General features: G+C 33.0%; 1 protein-coding gene across 5 annotated transcripts in view; it reads right to left on the bottom strand.

Annotated features, from left to right (window-relative positions):
- The window catches only part of LOC132725076 (protein MTSS 2-like), a 48,533-nt gene extending 31,612 nt beyond the window's left edge, over nt 1–16,921 (bottom strand). For 4 of the 5 annotated variants that reach the window (XM_060710068.1, XM_060710071.1, XM_060710070.1 and 1 more), the window contains exons 1-7: nt 16,796–16,921; nt 14,590–14,681; nt 13,234–13,308; nt 6,846–6,893; nt 3,807–3,964; nt 996–1,151; nt 270–308 (exon numbers count right to left, since the gene is read on the bottom strand). In XM_060710068.1, the coding sequence (XP_060566051.1) occupies nt 270–308; nt 996–1,151; nt 3,807–3,964; nt 6,846–6,893; nt 13,234–13,308; nt 14,590–14,681; nt 16,796–16,839 (612 nt within the window). In that variant the 5' untranslated portion in view covers nt 16,840–16,921. The remainder of the gene's footprint in view (nt 1–269; nt 309–995; nt 1,152–3,806; nt 3,965–6,845; nt 6,894–13,233; nt 13,309–14,589; nt 14,682–16,795) is intronic. The other variant, XM_060710069.1, reaches the window with a different exon arrangement.
- Nucleotides 16,922–22,995: the final 6,074 nt, after the last annotated feature.

Below are 22,995 nucleotides of genomic sequence, written 5' to 3'. Positions count from 1 at the left end.
CGCGGCAGACATGAATACACAAACAGCATCCAATGAAAATAAAACTCTCGATGAATTTCAACAAAAACTTAATTTATGCACCGTGTGCATCGATATAAAATTCTCTTTTCAGAAATTAAAATTTATTCATAAAATGTCAGACAATGTCAAGAAAATAATCTCCCTTTTTTGACAGCATATCAAAATAAATATTTAATGGTGTATTCACATGTTGCAATAACCAGCTCTCATCACTTTGCAAGCATATTGTATAAACATAATGAAAATACCTTAGACCAAACACGTATCTTTGGAATGGACAAATATTTCTGTAAAACAGGTAATGGTATGAGTTAAAGCATTAAAACCAAAACCAGTTTCAATTAGCTAACGGTCAGTGGCTGATATCTTCATTAACAATTTGCTTTTATTTAGACGACTCAAAAAACCAATGTTGACACCGTCCACAATTTAAGGCACAGTATTGGTCAGTTTTAAAAATAAATTCAAATCTTAAAAAAGAAAAAAAAACATAATGAAACTATAGGTGTAATTACATCATACTGTCACCTTCCTGGTACGAATACATTTGTATAGTAAACATGAAACAAAAACAAAGCCAAGACTGTAATATATTTTCCTGAACATAAAACATTTGAAAACTTATTTAACTGAACAAAAGAATTAAAAATACGATTTCTGAATTCTGATCAGATATGTTTTATAAAAAAAAAGATATCTTCTTAAATAGAAAAAAAGGAAGAAAAACAACAAATAAAGGGTTCCATTAACTTGACCTTGAAATACAAAGGTCATTGCCAACTTGAGTTGGTCATTGCCTCCTGACACTACAAACAAGTTATGTACACAAACAATGCATCAAGGTCAATGTCAACAAAACATTTGACATCACAAGACCTTGACCTTTGACCTAAAAAATAGTAAAAAATTTAATTAAGTCATTATGACCTTTAAAATAACTAGAAAAGACTTTAAAGGTCAAGGACTATATATACCTGGAATTTAAAAGAGCCAGCATCCTCCCCTTTGAGATCTAGAATCACCTGTTCACTAGATGCTGGTAATGTTTGAGGACTGTCCGCCTGCAGACATAGAATGTCCATAATCTCTTGTAAATGGGTCACCTCTGTTAATAAACCTACTTCTTCATCCTGTTTGAGGAAAAATATTCAACACATGTACAAGGTTTAATGATCTTCTGACATTAAAGGCCCATTATTCCTCAAAAGCTTATTTTCATTTCTCATTTTTATTTTTGATATCATGCTATCTTTTCCAAAAAATTCTCATTGGCCAATTACCTGAACCATCGTCTGCTTCTATTGGTTTCTGGCAATAAATACTTCTACAGTGACTAATAATTTTGTATTGAAGTCAAAATACTACTTTGTTTACATTTTGCTTCTTTTATGGCCAATAATTTCATATTCAACACTTCTATCTTCAGGTTATAAGCATCTGAAATTCTCTTAAACCATTATTTTAACATTATTAAACTATTGTTTGCCCTTTCCAAAGAAGGAAAAATTTATTTGTTTCTGAGGCATAATGTGCCTTTAAACAGTACTGGTTGGGGACCACCAAAACCGGACAACCACCAAACCCGGACGGCCCCGAAAATGCTTAATTTGGTATTTTCTTTCTTCGATGGTTGTCAGTCACTTTTTTATAAACAATAATTCCATGTTTCTTTTAAAATTAAATAAATAAATTTATTTCAACCTCCGTAAATGGTAATATTTTAATGTGTATTTCAAGAATGTTGACGTTGAAAATCGGGGGGTCAAGAAAGCAATGCCTGACCTCATATACCAGCTATAATCATATGCAGAGTGAATAATAGAATATCCAAAACTTCAGCATTTGTTGTTGACATATTGTATATCATGTTACAAATCAAAAATCAAAACACCAAAGCTTTTATCTGAATTAAATCACATCATGTACATATATGTCCAGACACATGGTACTGTAGTGAAGACAATTTAGGTAACTTTGAAACCCTCCTTGTCGAGCCTCAAATATAAGTGTCAATACAATCAGAAATAAACAAACTAGTTTGTTAGTTAGGAGAAGAACCTAGCTGAACTGTGTCAAATTTTTTGGTCTCTAGGTTAAAAATTATGAAATCTGTACGGAAAAATGTTCCAAAAGTGTCCGGTTGATGGTCTCCGACCAGTATTCATATACATGTAATTTCATATAAACATATTACTAGACATTCAGCTTTCAAAAAAAATTCTTCAAAAACGTCCTCAAAGTATTTAATCTCATTTCACATATTTCTATTACTTGGATAAATGTTTTTAAAAAGCTACCTCTATAACCGGCCAAGGTCATGCAGATAGATAACTATATTCCTGATTAAATTATTTCATTAAGCCATAGTAAAGATTAGATAAAACTATCTACTACATAGCATTAGGCCTTGAATCTTTTCAAGAAAATTACTGTACTGTTAAAGAGAGATTGATGATTTATAAAGAAACATCATATTGTCAGTGGTCGAAACTGGACATAAAAATAATCACATAAAAAAAGTGAGCAATGGCCTAGTGGTTAAGGTATCTGCTTATCAAGATTATGGGTTTGAAGCCCTACTGAGGGGCCACATCCATGTTTCCTCATATGACACTGCTAGGAAGCAGACTTAAGCTACAGTCTCACTTGCATCCCGGCAGAGCCCCGGCAGACGTCCGGGGTGATCCGGGAACGACCGGGGTACGACCGGGAACAACCGGAGTACATCCGTAACTCTGCCGGCAACGTCCTGGATGATCCGGGATAATCCGGGATGATCCGGGAACATCCGGCATTCGATCCCGGATGGAATAAAATATTTAATATCACCGGGGTGGTCCGGGATGATCCGGGAAGGTATAGCTTTGCCGGCTTCATCCTTAGCTCTGCCGGGAACGACCGGGGTTATACCGGGGAAGCACCGTAGCTCTGCCGGCACAAACCGGGGATGATCCGGGGTATGATATAGCCGGTAGAGCTACGGTAGAGCCCCGGAAAATGCCGGCAGAGCCCCGGCAACTACAGGCAGAGCCCCAGATGATAAAGGTAGAGCTACGGTTGATCCCGGTAGAGCCCCGGCAAAGCCCGGATCATTTCAAAAGAATAACGACAATTTGCGATGATTGCACTTGCTTGTATTTAAACCCCTCTCATTTCCCTTCTATCCAGTATGGCATCAGGATTTTTCAGAAAATCATCATGAATAACTATTCTGGAACAATAGATATTATATTAAATAAAAATTATGTATCAATGTTATCATTTTCGGGCGTTTTCAATCCACCGGGGTTCTACCGGGGCTCTGCCTGGATCGTCCTGGGCTCTGCCGGGGCTCTGCCTGGATCGACCGGGGCTCTGCCTTGGTCAACCGGGGCTCTTCCGGCGTCATTCGGGAACGACCGCGGAAGCACCGGCATGAACAGTAGCTGCACCTGGGCTCTGCCTGGATGATCCGGAGCGCATCCTGGGTGGTTAGTTGAGAACTACCGTAGTGCTGCCGGGGTAAGTGTGACCGCAACAATAATTTCACCCCGGATCGTCCCGGTAACTTACCGGGATGATCCTGGGCTCTGCCGGGAGTAAGTGAGACTGAGGCTTTAAAAAGTTGCTCAAATAAGCTACAAGCATTTTTCATAATCAAAATTAGATAATTCATGTTTAAACTATTTAAAATTTTATATTCTATTTGTATAATAAGTTATTCTATGATTGTAAATACACATAAAATCTGGGTTTTTTGGCTGCTTTTTTGTTGCTGTTGCGATTTTTTTTTTTAAAATACATACTACAAATGGCTTCAGGCAGGCAACAAAATGGCAGAATCTTCCCCTCTCCTCCACGAGGGCTGTACGGACCGACTTCTTCTCTTGATCCTCTAGGAGGATGTATTTCTCATTCACTTCCTGCATCGCATTGTCCAATCTACTCTGCATATCCTGCTTGCCTATAAATAGAAACAATGACCTTGTCAGTCTTGTGACCTTGACATTTACAAAAACAAAAAACACACTAAAATCCAGAAAATATTCTTACATATCTCTGGAAACAAAAAAGTGCTTAGAGAAAAGATGATTTAAATGTTTGTTGTTTTCCTTCAGCAAGAATGGACTTGCATTATTCCAGATGTCGGGGAATTTGTCAGCCATTTTTGCTTTTTAATTAATAAACTAATTAGTGATGTATTTAACATGTGCTAGAGAATGTGTAACTTTATATGTGATGCATAAGCATTACAAGCACTTTGCCAATGTAAATTATCTGCCAATAACAGTTATTAAAAGGTTCTTTCAATATGTAAGGAAGAGAAAATTAAATACAGGAAAGTATAAATTATCTACAACATAAATATATACATTATATTAAGTAAACATAAAAGAACAAACTATAAAAGAAAGTTCTACAAAACTCAACTAAAATGAACAAAACTGAATTTGAACTATTTTTGCAATTTCTCAACTACAACAAAGCATAGCAATAACAAAATATCGGAATTGTACATTATGGGTTATGCACAAACATGGTGAAAATTTAATATAGAAACATATTAAAATCATTCATTAAATGGTGCTTATGTAAGAATATATATGAATATGTGATATTAAATTCAACATTCATATTTTCCTGGTTACATTTTCCATTACAAATATCACAATAACTTGCCATGCAAAGTAATATTTTTAAATGTAACAGCTCAATGATGACAACTTTCATACATGAATAACTTGGGAGGAAAATTGTTACAACTCATTCCCCCCATTCAAAATAAACAAAAACCCCAAGGTTATCATATCAATGTGACATGGGCAAGTCATTTTAAATAACAGCATTCCCTGTTTGTTTATTTATTTATTTATCAAGTCAAAGGAAAGTGTCCCAAATCCAGATTTTCTGCGGACATTAACGCATGAAAAAAATACAAAGGGCAATAACTCTGCCAAAAATTGACAAATCATAAAATTCAAACAATATGCACCAGGACACTAGATGACAATCATTCCATGGGCGTGGTTGAAAACCCTGTAGAATGAGTTGCGTTCTGAAGAGATTGTTAATTCCAAACTGTCCGTCACCAACCTAATACCAAGATTTCAATTTCTTTAAAAAAGAATCCTAAAAAAAACCTAAATACACACAGAAATTTTTTTTTTAAACATTACAACAAGACTAAAATAGAAATTTGGCTAAAAAATCAACTGGGTGGGCTGGCGGCAGGAGGGTGAGGTGGGGGTTGTAGCTGGACAAAAAAAGAAAAGGGCGTAACAATACACCCTCATTCTAAGGTGTTTCATCCCCTTGGCCATATTGAAGGCAATATTGCCGGACTTTACACAGAAAGAAGATTAAATAAATTAAAATTGTCTCTGCTCATAAAGTTATTTTTGTATTATAATAAAATACATGAGAAATATGATTTGCAAAAACAGATATGAAGCAAACATCTATTTCAAACATAAAAAATAAACTAAGCAAATATTGATCACCGGTTTTTTCCACATCACTGTTATTTTTCAGTGTTATGATAAAACCCCTGGGTTTGTAATGCAGGGAACAAAAAAAAAGCAATATGCTGACCAGCCTTTCACAATATAATACAATTCTTGACCCTTTATTCTGCTGGAACCAAAAGTGATAAGCCTTTGCCACCAGTATAGAGCCAGGCCAGCCTGCACATCCATTCAGTCAGTCTGGCCAGGCTCTATACTGTTGGTAGCACATTCTTTGTACTATGATATTGAAACCCCTCCAACTTTGAATGGACTGTTTCAACTTCATAAAGTTGGGCAAATCCATTAAATAAATACAGCAGGTATAGGGATAAACAGCCATTTAAACTGTAAGCAAGAGACAGATAGGCATACCACAGAAAGAGCAAGAGTGGAATATATACAAGGTCAACGATACAACACTTTCCATCATGCAAAACAATGAGGAAAACATTTTCTATAAAAAAAACCAGTAAACCCTTCCCTAAAACTGCCCATCTCCAAAATAAACGCTCTATCTAATAATTAAATAATTTACCTATAACTTATATATAAAACAAACGTTATACTATTTGTCCCGCAAATAAATGTTCCTTGCTTAAATGATTTAGTATCTACTTTGTCTCACCATTATTTTATTGACCTCAAATTTCTCTTTCAACACATATTAAAATAAAGGTGCAGTCTTTGTTAAAATCATGCAGTGTTTTCTCTTGGTTAGCATGAAGAAATTTATTTGTCTTTTTTCTTGTTTCAAATAAAAAAACCAACGTTTTGTCCACACTTGAAGGCAAAGATATATGTCCTTATTTAAGGTCATTTCTTAATCTCTATTTTAACAATAATACGCATGTAATTCACCGTTAAATAATAATGTTACCACTTTGATAACAAATTTGGATTTGTTTTGATCTTTTGATCACTTTTAATCAGATGATTAGTAAAGAACTTTGTCCAAATCTTCAGAAAAAATTAACAGCCCATATATCTTAACTAACCCATTATAGGTCTGTTTATCTCCATTCTGTAAGAATCCTTTTTGGCTTTTGTTGTTTTGACCTAAAACACTTGTTTTATTTCAAGTCTAGCAAATTTTGCGCCATATTAAAATGACCCGTTTGATGTATCTTGGCATATACATGTATAAATCTGAATATCCTATATCAAACATTCATAAACTGTCCCGGCCTATACTTTAAAATATCTAAATGTATCGATTATCCCCTCAAGTAACATTTTCATTGTTGCCTTCAAGCAGTGGACATTAAACAACATTACAAGAAAACTGGTGTACAATTTAATCATATTAATGTTGAAACATTGTACAAAGTAACAACATGCCTTCGTCAAACCAGAGTGGTGAAGTGGGAACTGATCCATTCGCTGCAGCTGTAGAAAAAAATACAGTTCATACTCAAAATTATTCGTACTCAAAGTGTTTTAAAATAAAGAAAGGAAATTTCTATCATTTCATTTTGCAGTTTTTGCAAGATTCTGCCAGTACTGCAGACAATAAACCTGATGATCAGAAAAAGACGGGAATAGAATATTGATAAGCTGCGACAGTGCCAGTGTCAGGAGTGCTGGAAAACATGACAACAAAATAAAAACATTATCTATCTATAAGAATGGTGTTGCTAAATCAAAAATCTGTAATAAAGAAAGAGTTAACTATATCAATTTTAAAGGTTTAACACATTGAAACATAATGAAAAGATGTATTTCTATACACTTTACACTATTTGAACAGATGTTGATTGATTGTATATGTTTCAAGTACAAGGGCCATCACTCTGCAAAAGTACATTATATTTCGGGCTGTACTCTGATCTATACATATTTATTTTTTTTAATGCTGTCATTAAAAAGACTTTAATCAGTGCTTGATAGTAAGAAAAGCATAACTCTGTAAAAATGTTACTCAGAGTTATGTGACCTGTGCCCATCATGTTAGATAATCACAGAGAACAAGTGACTATTAGTGTGTGAACTCTTCAGTAATTTTGGAGATACCAACTTGCACAAATAAACTTAACCAAAATGTGATGCAGATTCCAAAACTGGGGTGAGTAAAAAAGCTGTCCCTATTCTTAGAATTATTATTTAAGCTAAAATGATAATTCCTATAAAATTAGACTGAAATGGCAAAAGTGACAGGAAATTAAGGGGGAACAACATCAGTGAAATTGATCAAGGCCTCTTTCCCTTGCCTAATCTGAGAATATACTTCACTAGGTATTTAAATGTCAACCAGTAGAAAATGATTAGTACTTTCATGATCTGGTAAGCATCAATCTAAGTTAATGTTAAAAATAAGTTGCAGTTTCACTAACAAGCTTTATCAAGTTTTATTAGACTGCACGTATTTCATTTGCAGGCAAATGAGCTTTTACAACTGTTAATTATCTATAAAACATAGACTATTTATTGATAAGACTAATGAAGCCTGAAATGTGACGGCCAGCATCATATAATTACACCCACTCCCTGTAATCTCGAGACATTTTTTCCTTCCAAGAAATATCATTTGTGTACACAGAATTTTCGTTTCCATAGAGAATTAACATTTTTATTTCATGAAATGCGATTCTTGTTTATGTAGCATCAATATTCTTCTAGTAAGTATTGCTGGTACTTGTATAAGCAGTTAAAAGAAAAACTTTCATGCACTTAAGAAACAGAGAATGATCCCATGTGTATCATGAAATTTTAATCATGAAATTTTAATCTTAAATTGAAGATGCACCATTTGTGATTTACATTTAAGTATCATTTGAGCATCGCAGCATTTAAATAGTACATTATTCAAAGATGTTATCATATGTGTTGAAATTTCTGCATCACAGAATATTAATCATACATTTATTCAAAGACATATCATTTGTGTTGAAAGAGTATCATTTGTGCATCGACACAGCATATAAATCATACATTAATTCAAAGATGTATCATTTGTTTATCGTCAAGTTAAAACATTGCTTGAACATGTATCATTTGTGTTTATAGATAAAGAATTACATTAGTTTGTTAATCAATAATTGCAAGAATCATTGATAAAGCAAAATGTGTTGTTTAAAAATCAAAAATTTATCCCGTACTTAAAGAAGTATCATTTGTTTATCAAAAAGTATCATCAATATTATTTGTTTATCAAGAAGTATCATTTTGTGTATCAATAAGTATCATTTGCGTACCAAGAAGTATCATTTGTATATTAATAAGTTTTTGTGTATCAATAAGTATCATTTGCGGACCAAGAAGTATCATTTGTATATTAATAAGTCTTTGTGTATCAATAAGTATCATTTGTGGACCAAGAAGTATCATTTGTATATTAATAAGTTTTTGTGTATCAATAAGTATCATTTGCAGACCAAGAAGTATCATTTGTATATTAATAAGTATCATTTGTATATTAATAAGTATCATTTGCGGACCAAGAAGTATCATTTGTGGATCAATAAGTATCATTTGTATATTAATAAGTATCATTTGTGGATCAATAAATATCATTCGTAAATCAAGAAGTTCCTCTCACATTTTATGAAGCATCATTTGTGTACTATCAAGTATGAGGAATTATCACTTTAACTTCTCCCAGAATCATCAATGTTTTAGGAGGAAGTATCAGCAGAATTCAGCAAGAAGTCTGGATGTGTTAAACACCATGTTTAAAAGGATATAAATTTTCTCAGGAAGTAATATACAACTTCAGCCGGCTATCATTAATGTTCCACTTATCATCAGCAATTTATTTGCTCCAAGACCTGATTTCATTACAGACCATGTTAGGAATTACCAATCAATATCATATGATTGATTCTTCGTGAAAAAATTTATCAAAGATAAACTATGTTGTGCTGTTTTGTATTGTTGGTTTTTTTTTGCACTAAAAGGTTTGTAAATAAAAGCTAAACAAACTTTCTTAAATATGATTTTCCCACCTAAAATATTAAAAGGACAGACAGGGCAAGAGAAAAATGTAAGGCAATATTCTGTGCAACTATTAGAATTATAAATCTTCCCCTCAGCTGAAGATGACTGTCTGTACAAGTTAATACCATAGATTAAAAAAAAGTTGAATTTTGAATAAATCATAATATTGCAATGAATACATTCTGGAAAAGTGAAATCACTTGGATACAGAACTAATGAAACTGATTTTCCTTCTTTTTTTTCCCCACATTACATTGGAATTGTGTTGATTCAAAAGAATCTATAAAACCTACAACCGGACAAACCTCATAATTATAAGATGGGTAAAACATTTTTAAGCAGATGTTTTCTGATTTTCTTTTTTTTTTTTCAACGATCATCAATATTCTGTAATATCTCATCATTTCCATCCATAAAAAGCTGATTTATTCCACCTATAAGCTGTAAGATTGATTCCTGGCAGGAGTTCAGAATTCTTGTTTGACAGACCATCTATCTCCCAGTATAGACAAACATTAAAGGAACCAGAAAAATCACTTTTCTGGAGATCAAGAACGGGACCGGACCTATGGGGTAGCATCGTAAAATTAATTTACATACATTCCAGAACAGACATCCCTATGGTGGTTATGGTAACTAGAATAGAATGTTCTGCTTACAGTTACATATTGTCTGTCTTGTTTATATTTTAACAGGAGCAAGGTTTTGTGTCAAGGTACAGTTTACTGCAGTTAAATGAGCTTCTGGTACATATAAACATACTGCATCCAGGCATTTTCTAGACTATATTACTACTTAAATTAAGTAATTAAATAAAAAACAAAGTGCGTTCATGACGTTATTGCAGACAGGAATGTTATTAATCAACATTTTATTGCCTAGCATCGGCACTTTTTTAAGGATAACAAATTTCATTTTTTTAATGTAACATGTTTTGATCTGTTATGTTACACTTCAGAGTACATAACTAGCCCACAATTTGCCAGAATATAATGACCTACATAGATACAGTCTATCATTTAATATTCCAGTATATCAGATAGTGTGTTCATCAATCTTGTTTCAACTTCATAATCCAGGACAGCCTTGTTAAAAAAAAAATTCTGATATTATTTCCTAGTATTAACCTAATCATGAGTGTGCATTTCAATTTCTTATTTATTGTCATATCCAGTCCACACTATTTATAAAAAGGTCATTCGTTTGATTTTACCAACACAATATAGGTTGTGTGCACCAAAACAGGAAAGATGACTTTGCTTAACCTCCGGTGTTACTAACTTCAAAGCAACACCAGGGGTCAAAACCACCTCACCTGCTGGATAGACTCCTGTAATTCAAACCTATTTAGTTGCCTCCTACAACTCTTATGATCACGCAGGGATAAATAGGGGTGGCAATTTTGATGCCGTAACCCTTAAAGGCAACCCCTCAACCGTCTCACTTAAGACTAAAAGACGTCCTTGCGTGTATCATTTTATGCACACAGGCATCCCATAAAGTCAGAAATAATTTCTACATCACTTATTTCTAAAAAAGAAAAAAAACTGTGGATGAAAAACAATCTTCATGGGGTTCAGTCAGTGCTAAAAATGCACATTTTTTTTCATGCAATGTATCTGTAACATGAACTACTCAAACCCACTTCATTTCAAGAAATTAATGATATTCAATTTAATATTCATTTTCCCCACAAGAATACAAGATATGAGAACATGCCCAGTAATCGTGTCTCACTGGTAATTTCTATCTCCTGTATTACATCAATATTTATACTTTATGTTGTGTAACATTCAATAAATACCCCCAACTAAATACCATACCAACAAAAACTGATTCTTTTCACATGTGATGAAAGGTTTTTAATGCACAGAGAAAGCTGGGGTATTAAAAATTGAAAATATTGAGCTGGTTACATAATATTTACAATATAAACACCTGTACAATGTTTCTTCTCAGTTTCTTAAAATAATGGAGGAATATGATTCCTAACTGCCTTACTCGCGTCTATAATTCATTGATATATTTTCTATTCTCTTGCAACTAACAGAAAGGTGGTATATTTTGGTGCTTAGACATGTCTGAAATACAGAGGGGCAACTGCATTCTTCCTCAAAAAAGTTACGATGGAGATATTCAAGTGATGGTATGACTGAAAATCCAAGGATCTAAAATAACATGGGTTTCCTTTAGAAACTTTTTAAAATGTATTCTTCTACAGTATATTGCCGCCATCCACAACCATGAAAATCTTAAGTATCCCTCCATTTCCAGCCATAAACATGTCTTTAATACCACTTAGATTTAAATTTTGTTACAGAGAAGTAAAGTAGTTAAAGCAAAAGATTTATTTTTTAACCCCAGTATCAAATACTTGTTGGTATAAAAGTGTTTTTTGTTTGCCTGTTTGTTTGTTTTCTTTCTTCCTTTTTCTTGTTAAGAAAAAAATTGCTGAAGATATTTTGCGGTGAAAGTACTTCCCACCCAACATTCTAAACTTATAAAGTAAATAATGATTATGTATATTAATACTGAACACTCCAAAATGTACTTTGTGTCAAAATCGTGTGGGCTCATCATGAACTGATTTTATTTATTGATTTCACCACATAATATTAGTTCATACATACATAGTCTCATAATGATGTGTTATTTCGTAAAATTCATTTCTCATGTTTAGCCAGACATTAAATTACTACGTAATACTTGACTGGTTAACATTTTTCTAAATAGTTAATAATTTAACATTCAATGTACATAGAAAATATTACTTCAATGTTGTGTTAAATTTACACATTTTTGTACCATTTATATCATTAAGGTAGAAACTGAAAAGAAGAAGGATTTTCAATTTAACTTCAAACAAAAATTATCTAAGTGGCTGGTTTGGAAAAATTACAAGAGCTGTTCAATAGGCAATGCATAAACTATTCTCGGGGTTTGCAGTAAGAAAGGGGCTAACCCCCTTAAAAAATAATTTTAGAGTTAGGTCCCTTGCCCTTGTTTAAAATCAGGGAAATTAAGGTGCTAAAGTTTTCCCATTGTAGATCCCAAAATTGTAAGCAAAAACTTAACAAAAGTGTGACAGTAATGCTGACCCCTTGGCGAGTATAACTATAACAGCACTCCTTTTATTGTGAATAGTTAAGTTAAAAGATGGACCCAAACTGACAGAAAAGAGATAAAAATGGGCTTAAATTGAAAGACTGAAAGAAAACAAAAGATAAAATACAATGACATGAAAACATAATATACATGATAGGGGAAAAATCAGACAATATCTGGAAGGATGCCTCTGAGCCTTTCACTGATAACAAAAAAGCTTCCACATTGAAAAACATATAAAGCAAACTTATCAAAATGATAGCAGCAAATAAAAACTCAAATTCTAATGTAACATTATTTCTGGCCATTTTTCTATCATTTTAAAACTAATATAATAATAAATCAAATCAAATGGCAAAATAAATCTCAATGAATTGTACTAAAGATACAACTGAATAAAACAGAGTTTATCTTTGAAATCAAATTTAATCAACTTAAAGAATAGCTTCTCACTGACTAAATACATAAAAGGGTCTAACTTTTCTATATTCTAATCAAATATTCTAAATTCTATAATATCTAACAGGTTGCCAACATGGGAAAAACATTCTTTTTTTCTAGGTTAAAGCATCTTTCATTTTTAAAGCACTAAATTGCATCTTTTCCTGGAGTGGATGATTCATAAACTCCTAGTCTGGGTATTATAAACCATAAAATAAATGTAATATATTTTATGGACAATGCTTACCTTTCTTGACCTTCTTTTGAAGACGGACAGTATCTGCAGCACACTTCTTGATATCCTGTTTGGCTCGTTTGTAATCTAAAAACAATTAACATGGTCAAGAATATTGCCTTTATAGTAATACAGTATTTTATTAGCCTTCAATATGAATATTCTGAGTTAAAAGAAGAAATCATCATCATCATCATCATCATCACCATCATCATCATCCGGTGATTTTTTTTACTCACTAAATTGGGAAAAGGCCTTAGCATCTTGGTTTTGGGGAAAATTATCGCTACAATTGCTAATTTGGGAAGTAAAAAAGCTAGAGAAATTTCAAATTTTTGGGATTTTAAAGAAAATTTCAATTGGAATGAGGCTTTTAATAGGGGGAAAATCACTGATCATCTATCATCATCATCATCATTATCAACATCATCATCATAATAATCAACATCATCATCATCATCATCATCAGCAGCAGCAAAATCAGCATCTATACCAACACTAACATTGTTGTCATCATCACCATCATCAATATTATCATCATTATAATTAATAATCATTTAATTTGTTTTTTCAATAGATTTATTGTAAAATTACATGTAAAATTTCTTAAAAACTAACTATAGCAGTGTATTTGTAGGTCAGGCAGTTCAGAAAAAAAAAAGAGATTGTAAATAACAAGAGGTAATTAAACAGATCTACCACAAAGAGAAAATGCAAAACACACTGGTTTTGTTGGTATGTTGAAAATAGCAGGTTTTCCATCAATTGTTTACACATGGGATATATAGGAAATAAACAGGATTACTCTTTTGAACATGGGATATCAATTAATGACTGAATGTAGTCAGCCAGGCAATGTGAACGCGTGGAAATTGGCAATTGAAACCAGTCTACCGCACATCAAATCATTCATTCGCTTGAGATTTCCAAATAATTCAACTTCGTACAGAATACAGTTTCCAAATATAGACATGTGAAAAGTTACAAGACAGATAGGGGGTGGTTGAAATGGATATTGTCATCTATTTAACATGCAATGTATAGCCAAACATTGTAAAAAAACCCAAAAACAAGTGATTCTTGTAAAAATTATAATGGTTGGTGTAAATTAAAACATAATTTTACCAACAAATTAAATATACAAAATGTGTGTCACATATTTATATTATTTATATTAACCCTAACCTAACTAAATATCTTAAATGAACTTGTGAAGTCCATTTTTCAACCTGAACAAAACACACATTATTTTTTGGGGGGAAATTTAATAGTCAGTACTGACTGAATAGCAAACAGTGCAGTGACCATCATGGTTTGTACTTGTCGCGAGGGTAAAAATTTTGCCATCATGAGGCTAATGTGATATACCTTTTGCATGTTCCTTGTCTAACTGTACCACGGTTTTCTTCCAATCTTCCATACATTCTTGTAATGGGTTGACTAGATTATCTAAAATTGATCTGAAATAAAAACAAGACAAAAGTGTAACCATTTAACCATTTCTCATAGAATATCACAATTCAAAAGATATATTTAATATTTTTGTTTGTCTTGACCCTTTTTGTGCTGCAATCAAAAGTGACGAGTCATTCTTTCCTCTTCACTTTTGCGATCAATTTTTTTAAAATTAAAATTTCGCTTCATTCAAATTCCAGCTGCTGTTGTACATGTGTGTTACATTAGTACATGTGTGTTACATTATAATTCGGAACATGATTGTGATAATTCCAGGTGTGTTGTTACATAGAAAAGTTTATATAATAACCGAGGTCAATATGCTAACTGGTGTTTGAACGTTAACTAGCAAATGATGATACATAATAAACATATAAATGATGTTCTATTATAATAATCTAATAATAATAATCAAGATTTCATATCAAGAATAAGTAAACTTTATTTGGATTTTTTTTCAACAGTATTTCAGTCATGTACCGGCAGTAACGTTAAAAATAATCCTTAATGTGCACAGACCTGTTTCCTGCACCTTTTTCTTTGACATTTGCTCATTCAGAAATCAACTGAATCAGCAGTTTTGTTTAATAGAGGGCCATTGGCTAATTCCTCAATTGTAACAGAATGAACTCTGTTATTCTGTTTACAGCAAGCTGGCCCCCTATCACTATTCGGTTGTGTGGACGGACAGCACGACAGACAAAGGCAAATCTATAATATGCACCTATCAACGCCTTTAGTAGTGAGACATAATAAAACATGTATCATGTCAACTCCTGTATGTTCATAGGTACTGAGTGAACAGCTTAATTTAAATTATGTCTGCATCTGGGATCACCAGGGCTTCCATTATTGAAAGTTTGGGAGTCATTTACTTCTTGATTTTACCCTGTCCTTGTAATGCTTTTCCTATACTTTTCCAGGCTCTATACAGTTGGTAGCTCAAGTTTTGTATTAAGCTCAAGTTTTTTATTAAGATTTTGAAATCCCTTTCACTTGTAATGGACTGTTCCCAATTCAAAGGAGGACAATCCATTACACAAATTTAGCAGGTTTAGAGAAAATGTATCGTAGGCATTACGGCATATATTGCTTTCTAATAATTATACATCTATGAAATAATCATAATGCTCATTACTATATGCTAAAAATTACAAAAAAATAATGTCCTCAAACCATGTTAAAATGGCCTATTCTTTTTCAAAAATGACCTATTTCTTTGTTATACATCTTTAATCTAAATCCCCTTCAACATTCATTATACCATTTAAACTTACTAATCATGTAACTTAAGCCAATACCTGCCCAATACCTGCCCGTTTCATACAAGAAATTAATGCATTAAAGTTCGTAATGAGAAGTTAATATGTAAGTTTAACAATCATTAAATTTCTGACTTTATTCAAATATAACCATTCAGCATCTTCTTACATGGAGCTCAATTTCATTAAATGCTAATTAGCCACAAAATGTCACCGATAGGGAGAAAAAAAGCTTATGTAAGCATTATATTTTAAAGTTATTTAATTGTGAAAAATCATTCCTTTTTGCATAGGGGAATTGAAAATGACCTTATATTTAAGAAGGAAACACTGTAGAACTTCACAAACATAAACAATTCAAGTCATGAACATGTTCATATAGAAAATCGGCAAATAAATTTTGTCGGAAATTATAATATTGTGATTGAGCACCAATGAGGAGCTTCTTGTTGTCACTTCACGAACTAAACACCTTTAGAACAAGAAATGTCGAACAACACATATGCCCTTGACTCACATTAATAGAAACTTGCCATAAATGGGTAAATGGAAGTGTTCAATTATGGAAAAAAATAAAAAATAATGAAGACTATGTGATAAACAGATTTCAAGATAATGAGACATTTAAGGCCCATGTGACCTTGACCTTTATATAGTGACCCAATGTGAACAAATGGTTGATTTACTATCATGAAGGGTGGGTAACGATCTACTCCCTGTATGCTGAACATAGATTGGAGAATTTTTTAAGGGTTTTTCCATCAGTAAAACTTCAGTTCAACTTGACCAGTCATAATGCAAAGTCCTGCAAAACAGACATCACAGTTACAGCAACAGTTTCCTTGTAAATCACTTACCCTGTGAATTTTTTCAGCTTGGATTCAATAGATTTGTGTCTCATACAGAGTCTGGTCAGGGCGGTTCCCAGTTCTTTTGTTGCCCCTGAAAATATATAGGATAACAAAATATAGACTCAAAGTATAATGTTATATAACTGAAGTTTGTCAGTTCGATGAAAGTAACATTAATGATTATTATAAAATAGGAACATTTCATGTACAAATATATAGTATTGTAGTCTTTATTAAGTAAGGACTGGAAGTCAGGTTAATGTGCATGAATGTGCTGTGAATGAAGTATTCATTAACAATATACAATGATGAAGTACATGTTGACTCAAATCACTCTTTGAATGTTAATAGTTATGGGTTTTAGCTAAATGATTAAGGGTTTTGCAAGCTACTATATATAGATACAAGACTCGTTCTAAGCCTTTACAGTAAAACTATTAACATTGATTAAATCATAATCAGCAATACCCATAAACATATTAGAGAAGGAATTTTTAACTTATATCAACTGAAATGTGAAATATTGGGTAAAAGGTGCCAAGATAAATCTAAATCCTATTTTCACAATGTCTACTTGATTTCCTTAGGCTGTTAAACATACAGTGACAAATTCAAATACAATCTTTTAATAGCCTTAAAATATATGATAAATTGATATAAAAATACACAGACAAGGTGCCAAACACCCTTGCACTTCTACTGATAACAATTCACAAACATGTCAACGTTTAAAGACCTACAACTGTCTATAAAACATATCTTCTTCAGTGTGGGCTTTAGTATTTCAGTTGTATGAAATATACCAGATACATGTACTAAAACAAGTTTAAGATACATGTACTTAAACAAGTGTAAGATAAAAACATGTACTAAAACAAGTGTAAGACACATATACTAAAACAAGTGTACAGCTTTTACTGATTTTTTGCAGGTTTCGACTGATCATACTTATTAAAATTATCATACATATTTTAATTAGACTCAATAAGCATGCACTCCTAGTATAGGGCTTGAACTTGCAACCAGTAAATTGAATGGCAGACTCCTAATGACCCTTAATTTATATACTAGACTTGCCCTGAAGTCATGCAGTTCAAAGTCTAAGGAATTTCAATATGAATTTTGCAAAACAATTGAGCAACCATCAATATATAGGCTGCTCTGAGACTGCATGGATGTGCAGGCTGGTGTGGCTCTATACTTATGGCAAAAACTAATCACTTTCAGTTCCTTCAGTTTTAATGGTTAAATCATGACTAAGACAGTGCTACTAACTTTCAAGACTACCTTCAAACTTCTCCATATACATGTTTAATGAATCATTCAAATCAGTAAATTATGAGAAAATTTATCAATTATCTTCAGCCAAACTGTCTTGTAGAAACAAGAAACTGTATCAAAGCAACCTGAGGACTTAGATTAACAAACTCTTCCTTTACTGGGGGAGGGGGTAAAATTAACTTGTGGTCTGTTTTACTTTTAACAATTTCCATTGAAAATTCACACAATAAAGTACATCGAGATTGGTCTTTAACATATTGTATTATAAACTTAACATACCAAGAACAAAGTCTTAAGTACAGACATTTAAACCCAAAATAAACCACCCTATTTCATTGATAAAATCTTCAAGATAATACTTTTTTTCATGAGATCAATGTAAGATTTTGATCTCTGTTCGAAACAAGCATACAGTTCAATGTATTCCAGTGGCCTTCATTAAGTTCGTGGCACTTAAAATTGACAAAATAATTGTAAAAAGTTTTGTACAAGAAATAATTACTACAAAATTGATATACAATGTATACCTACATCAGATAAAACAAGAGCTGTCCGTAAGACAGCGCGCTCGACTTTTTTATTGCTTGCCAATAAAAAAAGTTTTTGCAGTAAAAGGCAATACAAGAATCTCTGTATTTTTAAAGTGAACTAGTTGTTTGATACCCTTGAATATTACAGCAATGTTTATATGACATAATTTATGGTAAAGTGAACAAGTGGATAGGAATGAATTTTTTTAGATTTTTTAAGTTTTTTAGTGCTTGCCTATAATACAAAACATTGACAGTTAAGGGCCATAATTCAAATAAAATCTTTGACAGAATTACCTTCTCCTGGACATGTTTGGGAATCATGATTGTAAACAAGTATTCCAACTTTCAAATTAATATCTCAAACAGTTCAGTCAAAAAGTGGACTGGTACTAAAAACTTAACCAAGATTCTAAGTCGATAAAAGGCCTTAATTTTTAAAACAAATCCTTGACAGAGTTACCTTCTCTTGCGTACAGATGGGGGTAATGATGTGAAATAGCATTAAAAGTTTCAAAGCAATATCTCAAAGGGTTAAGGCAATAAGTGGATTTTACCCATATTCAATGTATTTTCTAAGTCAAAAAGGGGCATAATTCTGTCAAAAACCTTGACAGAGTTATGTCCTCTTGTCTGTTGATGAAGGTCGTGATGGTAAACAAGTATGGTCAGTTTCAAAGCAATACCTCCAATGGTTTTGAAATAAAGTGAGGTGGTACAAAAAACTTAACCAAGCTCAATACACTTTCTAAGTCAAAAAAGGGCCATAATTCTGTCAAAAACCTTGACAGAGTTATGTACTCTTGTCTGTAGATGGAGGTTATGATGGTGAACAAGTATGGTAAGTTTCAAAGCCATACTTGTAATACTTCTGAAATAAAGTGGGGTGGTACGAAAAACTTAACCAAGGTGTGACGCCAACGCCGACGCCGACGCCGGGGCGAGTAGGATAGCTCCCCTTTTCATAGAAAAGTCGAGCTAAAAAGGAAATCATTTTGCAATTACTATAGTGTATATATATATATATATATTGAACATGAAAATAATTATGTAATTTGATTTGATTCTCACTGTATGACCTTTTGTGAAAATTAGTAGAATAATTACACATTCTTTACAGTTCATGTATAAGTTCCCCCTGGTGTACTTGATTCAAGTGGATTTTCATGTTAGAGGAAAATGCAGCCCATGATCATGTGTTAGGTTAAATAAAGTAACAGTGACCTAAAATGTTTCTGTTTTCTGAGAGCTGCCGCACTTAGCTTCCCGCCAATGAGACCACTAGTATAATTATACAACCCAGGCAGTAAAGAAACATTTTTACTTGAATTTTTAACAGTCCCAGACAATAGATTATGACTTCAAATCTGGGAGAACTGAAAAGGGTCCAAATAAAAAATTTTAACTAGGGGGTAGTTTTTCTTAAAATTTTTCACCATCTTGGTCAAATAATGAATTATATTATAACTTTAATCCTGAATGAAGGCAAATTTGGTGATAAAGTATCACAATACAGGGGTATGTGGGAATGCTACTTGAATCCTGAAAACTACATTAAGAAATTTCTTTTCTCACTTATCTGAGGATCATAATAATCAATTCCTACAATATTTTCCCCCTCATTTACTTCTCATGCAGATACTGCATGTGAAGTAGGGCATTCTTAAAACTTTGCATGCTTTGATCTGATTTTTTTTTCTCAAGTACTTGTTCAATGGTATATATATAACATAAGTAGTCATATGATATATATACGTACTACATATATACCGTATAATAAATCTTGCAGACTGCACTGTGAACAACTTTGTCATGTGGTGCACGCACTAAGAAGAAACAAGCAATGAAAATGACCATCTAGGACAGTCTGCCAGATATTTCTTTCACAAGCAATGAAAATGACTAACGTGCCTCTCTATGAAGCTGTTGGTTTTTTGATTCAAGAACTGACCAAAGAAAATCCTTAACTACCAATAAACCATTCCAAAATCATAGACAGTCAAGTCCATTATATATATTTAGCATGGTAAAGGTTTAAATCATGTAAGCTTCTGTTTATTTTGTTATCAAATAGATCTATATGTATGTCAGTATCGGATTACAGGTATAACTAGACACAAAATGTCAACATCTATTGTCAAACTGTCTTGCTTCATGTGTCCTAAATACAATATCAAAATGGTCACACTGGGCATAATAATGAGACAGACACAACTTGTAAGTTATAAACCCTTCAAATTGACAATTGGTCTCATGCTTTAGCTTAGAAACGCATGTAGAATAAGTTTGGCTACTGGGGTCCTGGGAACCTGCTTAGGTTACTCTCTTTTTCATTTCTGGACCAGCTATGTCTACTCCCTTCATTTTTGGACCTGCTAAGGTTACCTCCTTCATATCTTGACCTGCCAAGGTTACCTCCTTCATTTCTGGACCTGCTAAGGTTACCTCCTTAATTTCTGGACATGAAAAGGTTACCTCCTTCATTTCTGGACATGAAAAGGTTACCTCCTTCATTTCTGGACCTGCTAAGGACTTACCTCCTTCATTTCTGGACCTGCATAGGTAACCCTCCTTTCTTTTTCGGACCTGCTTTCGTTGCTCGCTTTTCATGTTTTTGTAATTTTGTTTTTCTTTCAGAGCACACTGACTTTAACCAAGAGAAGGCACGTGCAATCACATCTGGTTTAAACATTAGACATCTTTAATATGGCATACTAGTAGTTAAGTATATAGTTTTTACATAGCTTTTCAAAAAAAAAATATCATATATTGTTTATCATTTATAATAAGGTACGTACCTACTCAGTTTGTGGCAAAATTGATGGATCTTAAGATTACAAATAGCAATAAATCATCTATAGATGTTTTCATCATAGGTGAGCAATTTTACTTTCTTTTGTCAAATGCCCTGAAAGCACACTAAATGATGCAGCTGAAACAGTTGATTAGGACAACTTTTAAACAATTACTATGTTGACAACTGGTCTTTAATATAAACAAATTGTCACTAATGCGTTCTGTCTGAGTGGGGTAAAATAATGTGTTCGCCTCATTGGTCAAATTTGAATATCATGCTCCAAAACAACCAATGAAATGCAGCACAGCTGACAGACTCCGTCCTCCAAAAAAAATACTCAATTCCATAACAGATAAGACTTCAATCAGTCTTAATGATATTTCAGGCACTGAATTTAGTACCTCAACAGGAAACTGCCAACTTTGTGACAAATAATCGGCTAAATGCATAATAATGATTGATGTGTGTATATTATGAGGAGAAATATTGAAAATAAACATCCTGAATGTCAAGTTATGTAGAAATGTTACCTAGAAATGATGTATTACAACAGGATAGGAGTGTCGGCAAAGACCTGCACTTTTTTCCTTATATCGTCCAGCTATAAAGTGTAAAGGACAACTCACTCCTTTATGTTATTAGTTATACAAGTTACGGCATTGAGATAAATATAGCGTGAGGTGTTAACCAATCAAAATTCCAGAAATTTATTTGCAATATTATAATATAACATATAAATTCACTGAAACATTTTACTATAACATATATTTCATGGATTTCTGATTAAGTCACATTGGCACGCACATGTGCATGGTCAATGTACTACTACTCGAGGCAGAAGAGTTACCCTAAATAAATTTGATTCATTATTTTAGGTATATGCATGTATCTAGATATATCAGTTATCCTTTTGATTTTTCCAAATTTCTGTGGTTTTCAGATATGGAAGCAGACATTAGACCAGTGATAGATTTGAACTGCCAACAAAGATGAAAGCATATGAGCCGCGTCACAACAAAACCAACATAATGCGTTTGCAACCAGCATGGATCCAGACCAGCCTGCGCATCCGCGCAAGTCTGATCAGGATCCATGCTGTTCGCTACCTGAGTCTCTTGACTTGTAATAGGGTTTGAGAGCGAACAGCATGGATCCTGATCAGACTGTGCTGATGCTGGTCGCAAACGCATTATGTTGGTTTTGTCGTGACACAGCTCAATTATGCTCCTTACCAATTTTCAGCCACTCACAACTTTTTTAAGTGATTAAACATGTATTACAAAATCATCTTATACAACAACCTGTAGGATGCAATATCTTTCTCAGAAACATGAAACAAATATCAAACATTCTTGTCAATACCAGACTTTGTAATTCAGACCATTAATGCCATGTCCATACTTCAACACTGCCTGATCAACACACTAAACTGATTTGCACTGGCTGAACCTCTATAGCGGTATAAATCAGCATATGACCCTACCAGTGAGGTCAATAATTCAGTTATAGTATGGATATCAGTGAGATCTCTTGATCCACCTAGACTATAGAAAAGACATGCACATTATAATCTGATTTCCCTGTCCACCATCCAATCT

Source organism: Ruditapes philippinarum, unplaced genomic scaffold, assembly GCF_026571515.1.
Source record: "Ruditapes philippinarum isolate M1 unplaced genomic scaffold, ASM2657151v2 ctg640_1_1_1_1, whole genome shotgun sequence".
Lineage (NCBI taxonomy): Eukaryota > Metazoa > Mollusca > Bivalvia > Venerida > Veneridae > Ruditapes > Ruditapes philippinarum.
Note: the sequence above shows the minus strand (reverse complement) of the source record. Positions and strands in the feature narration are given on the sequence as shown.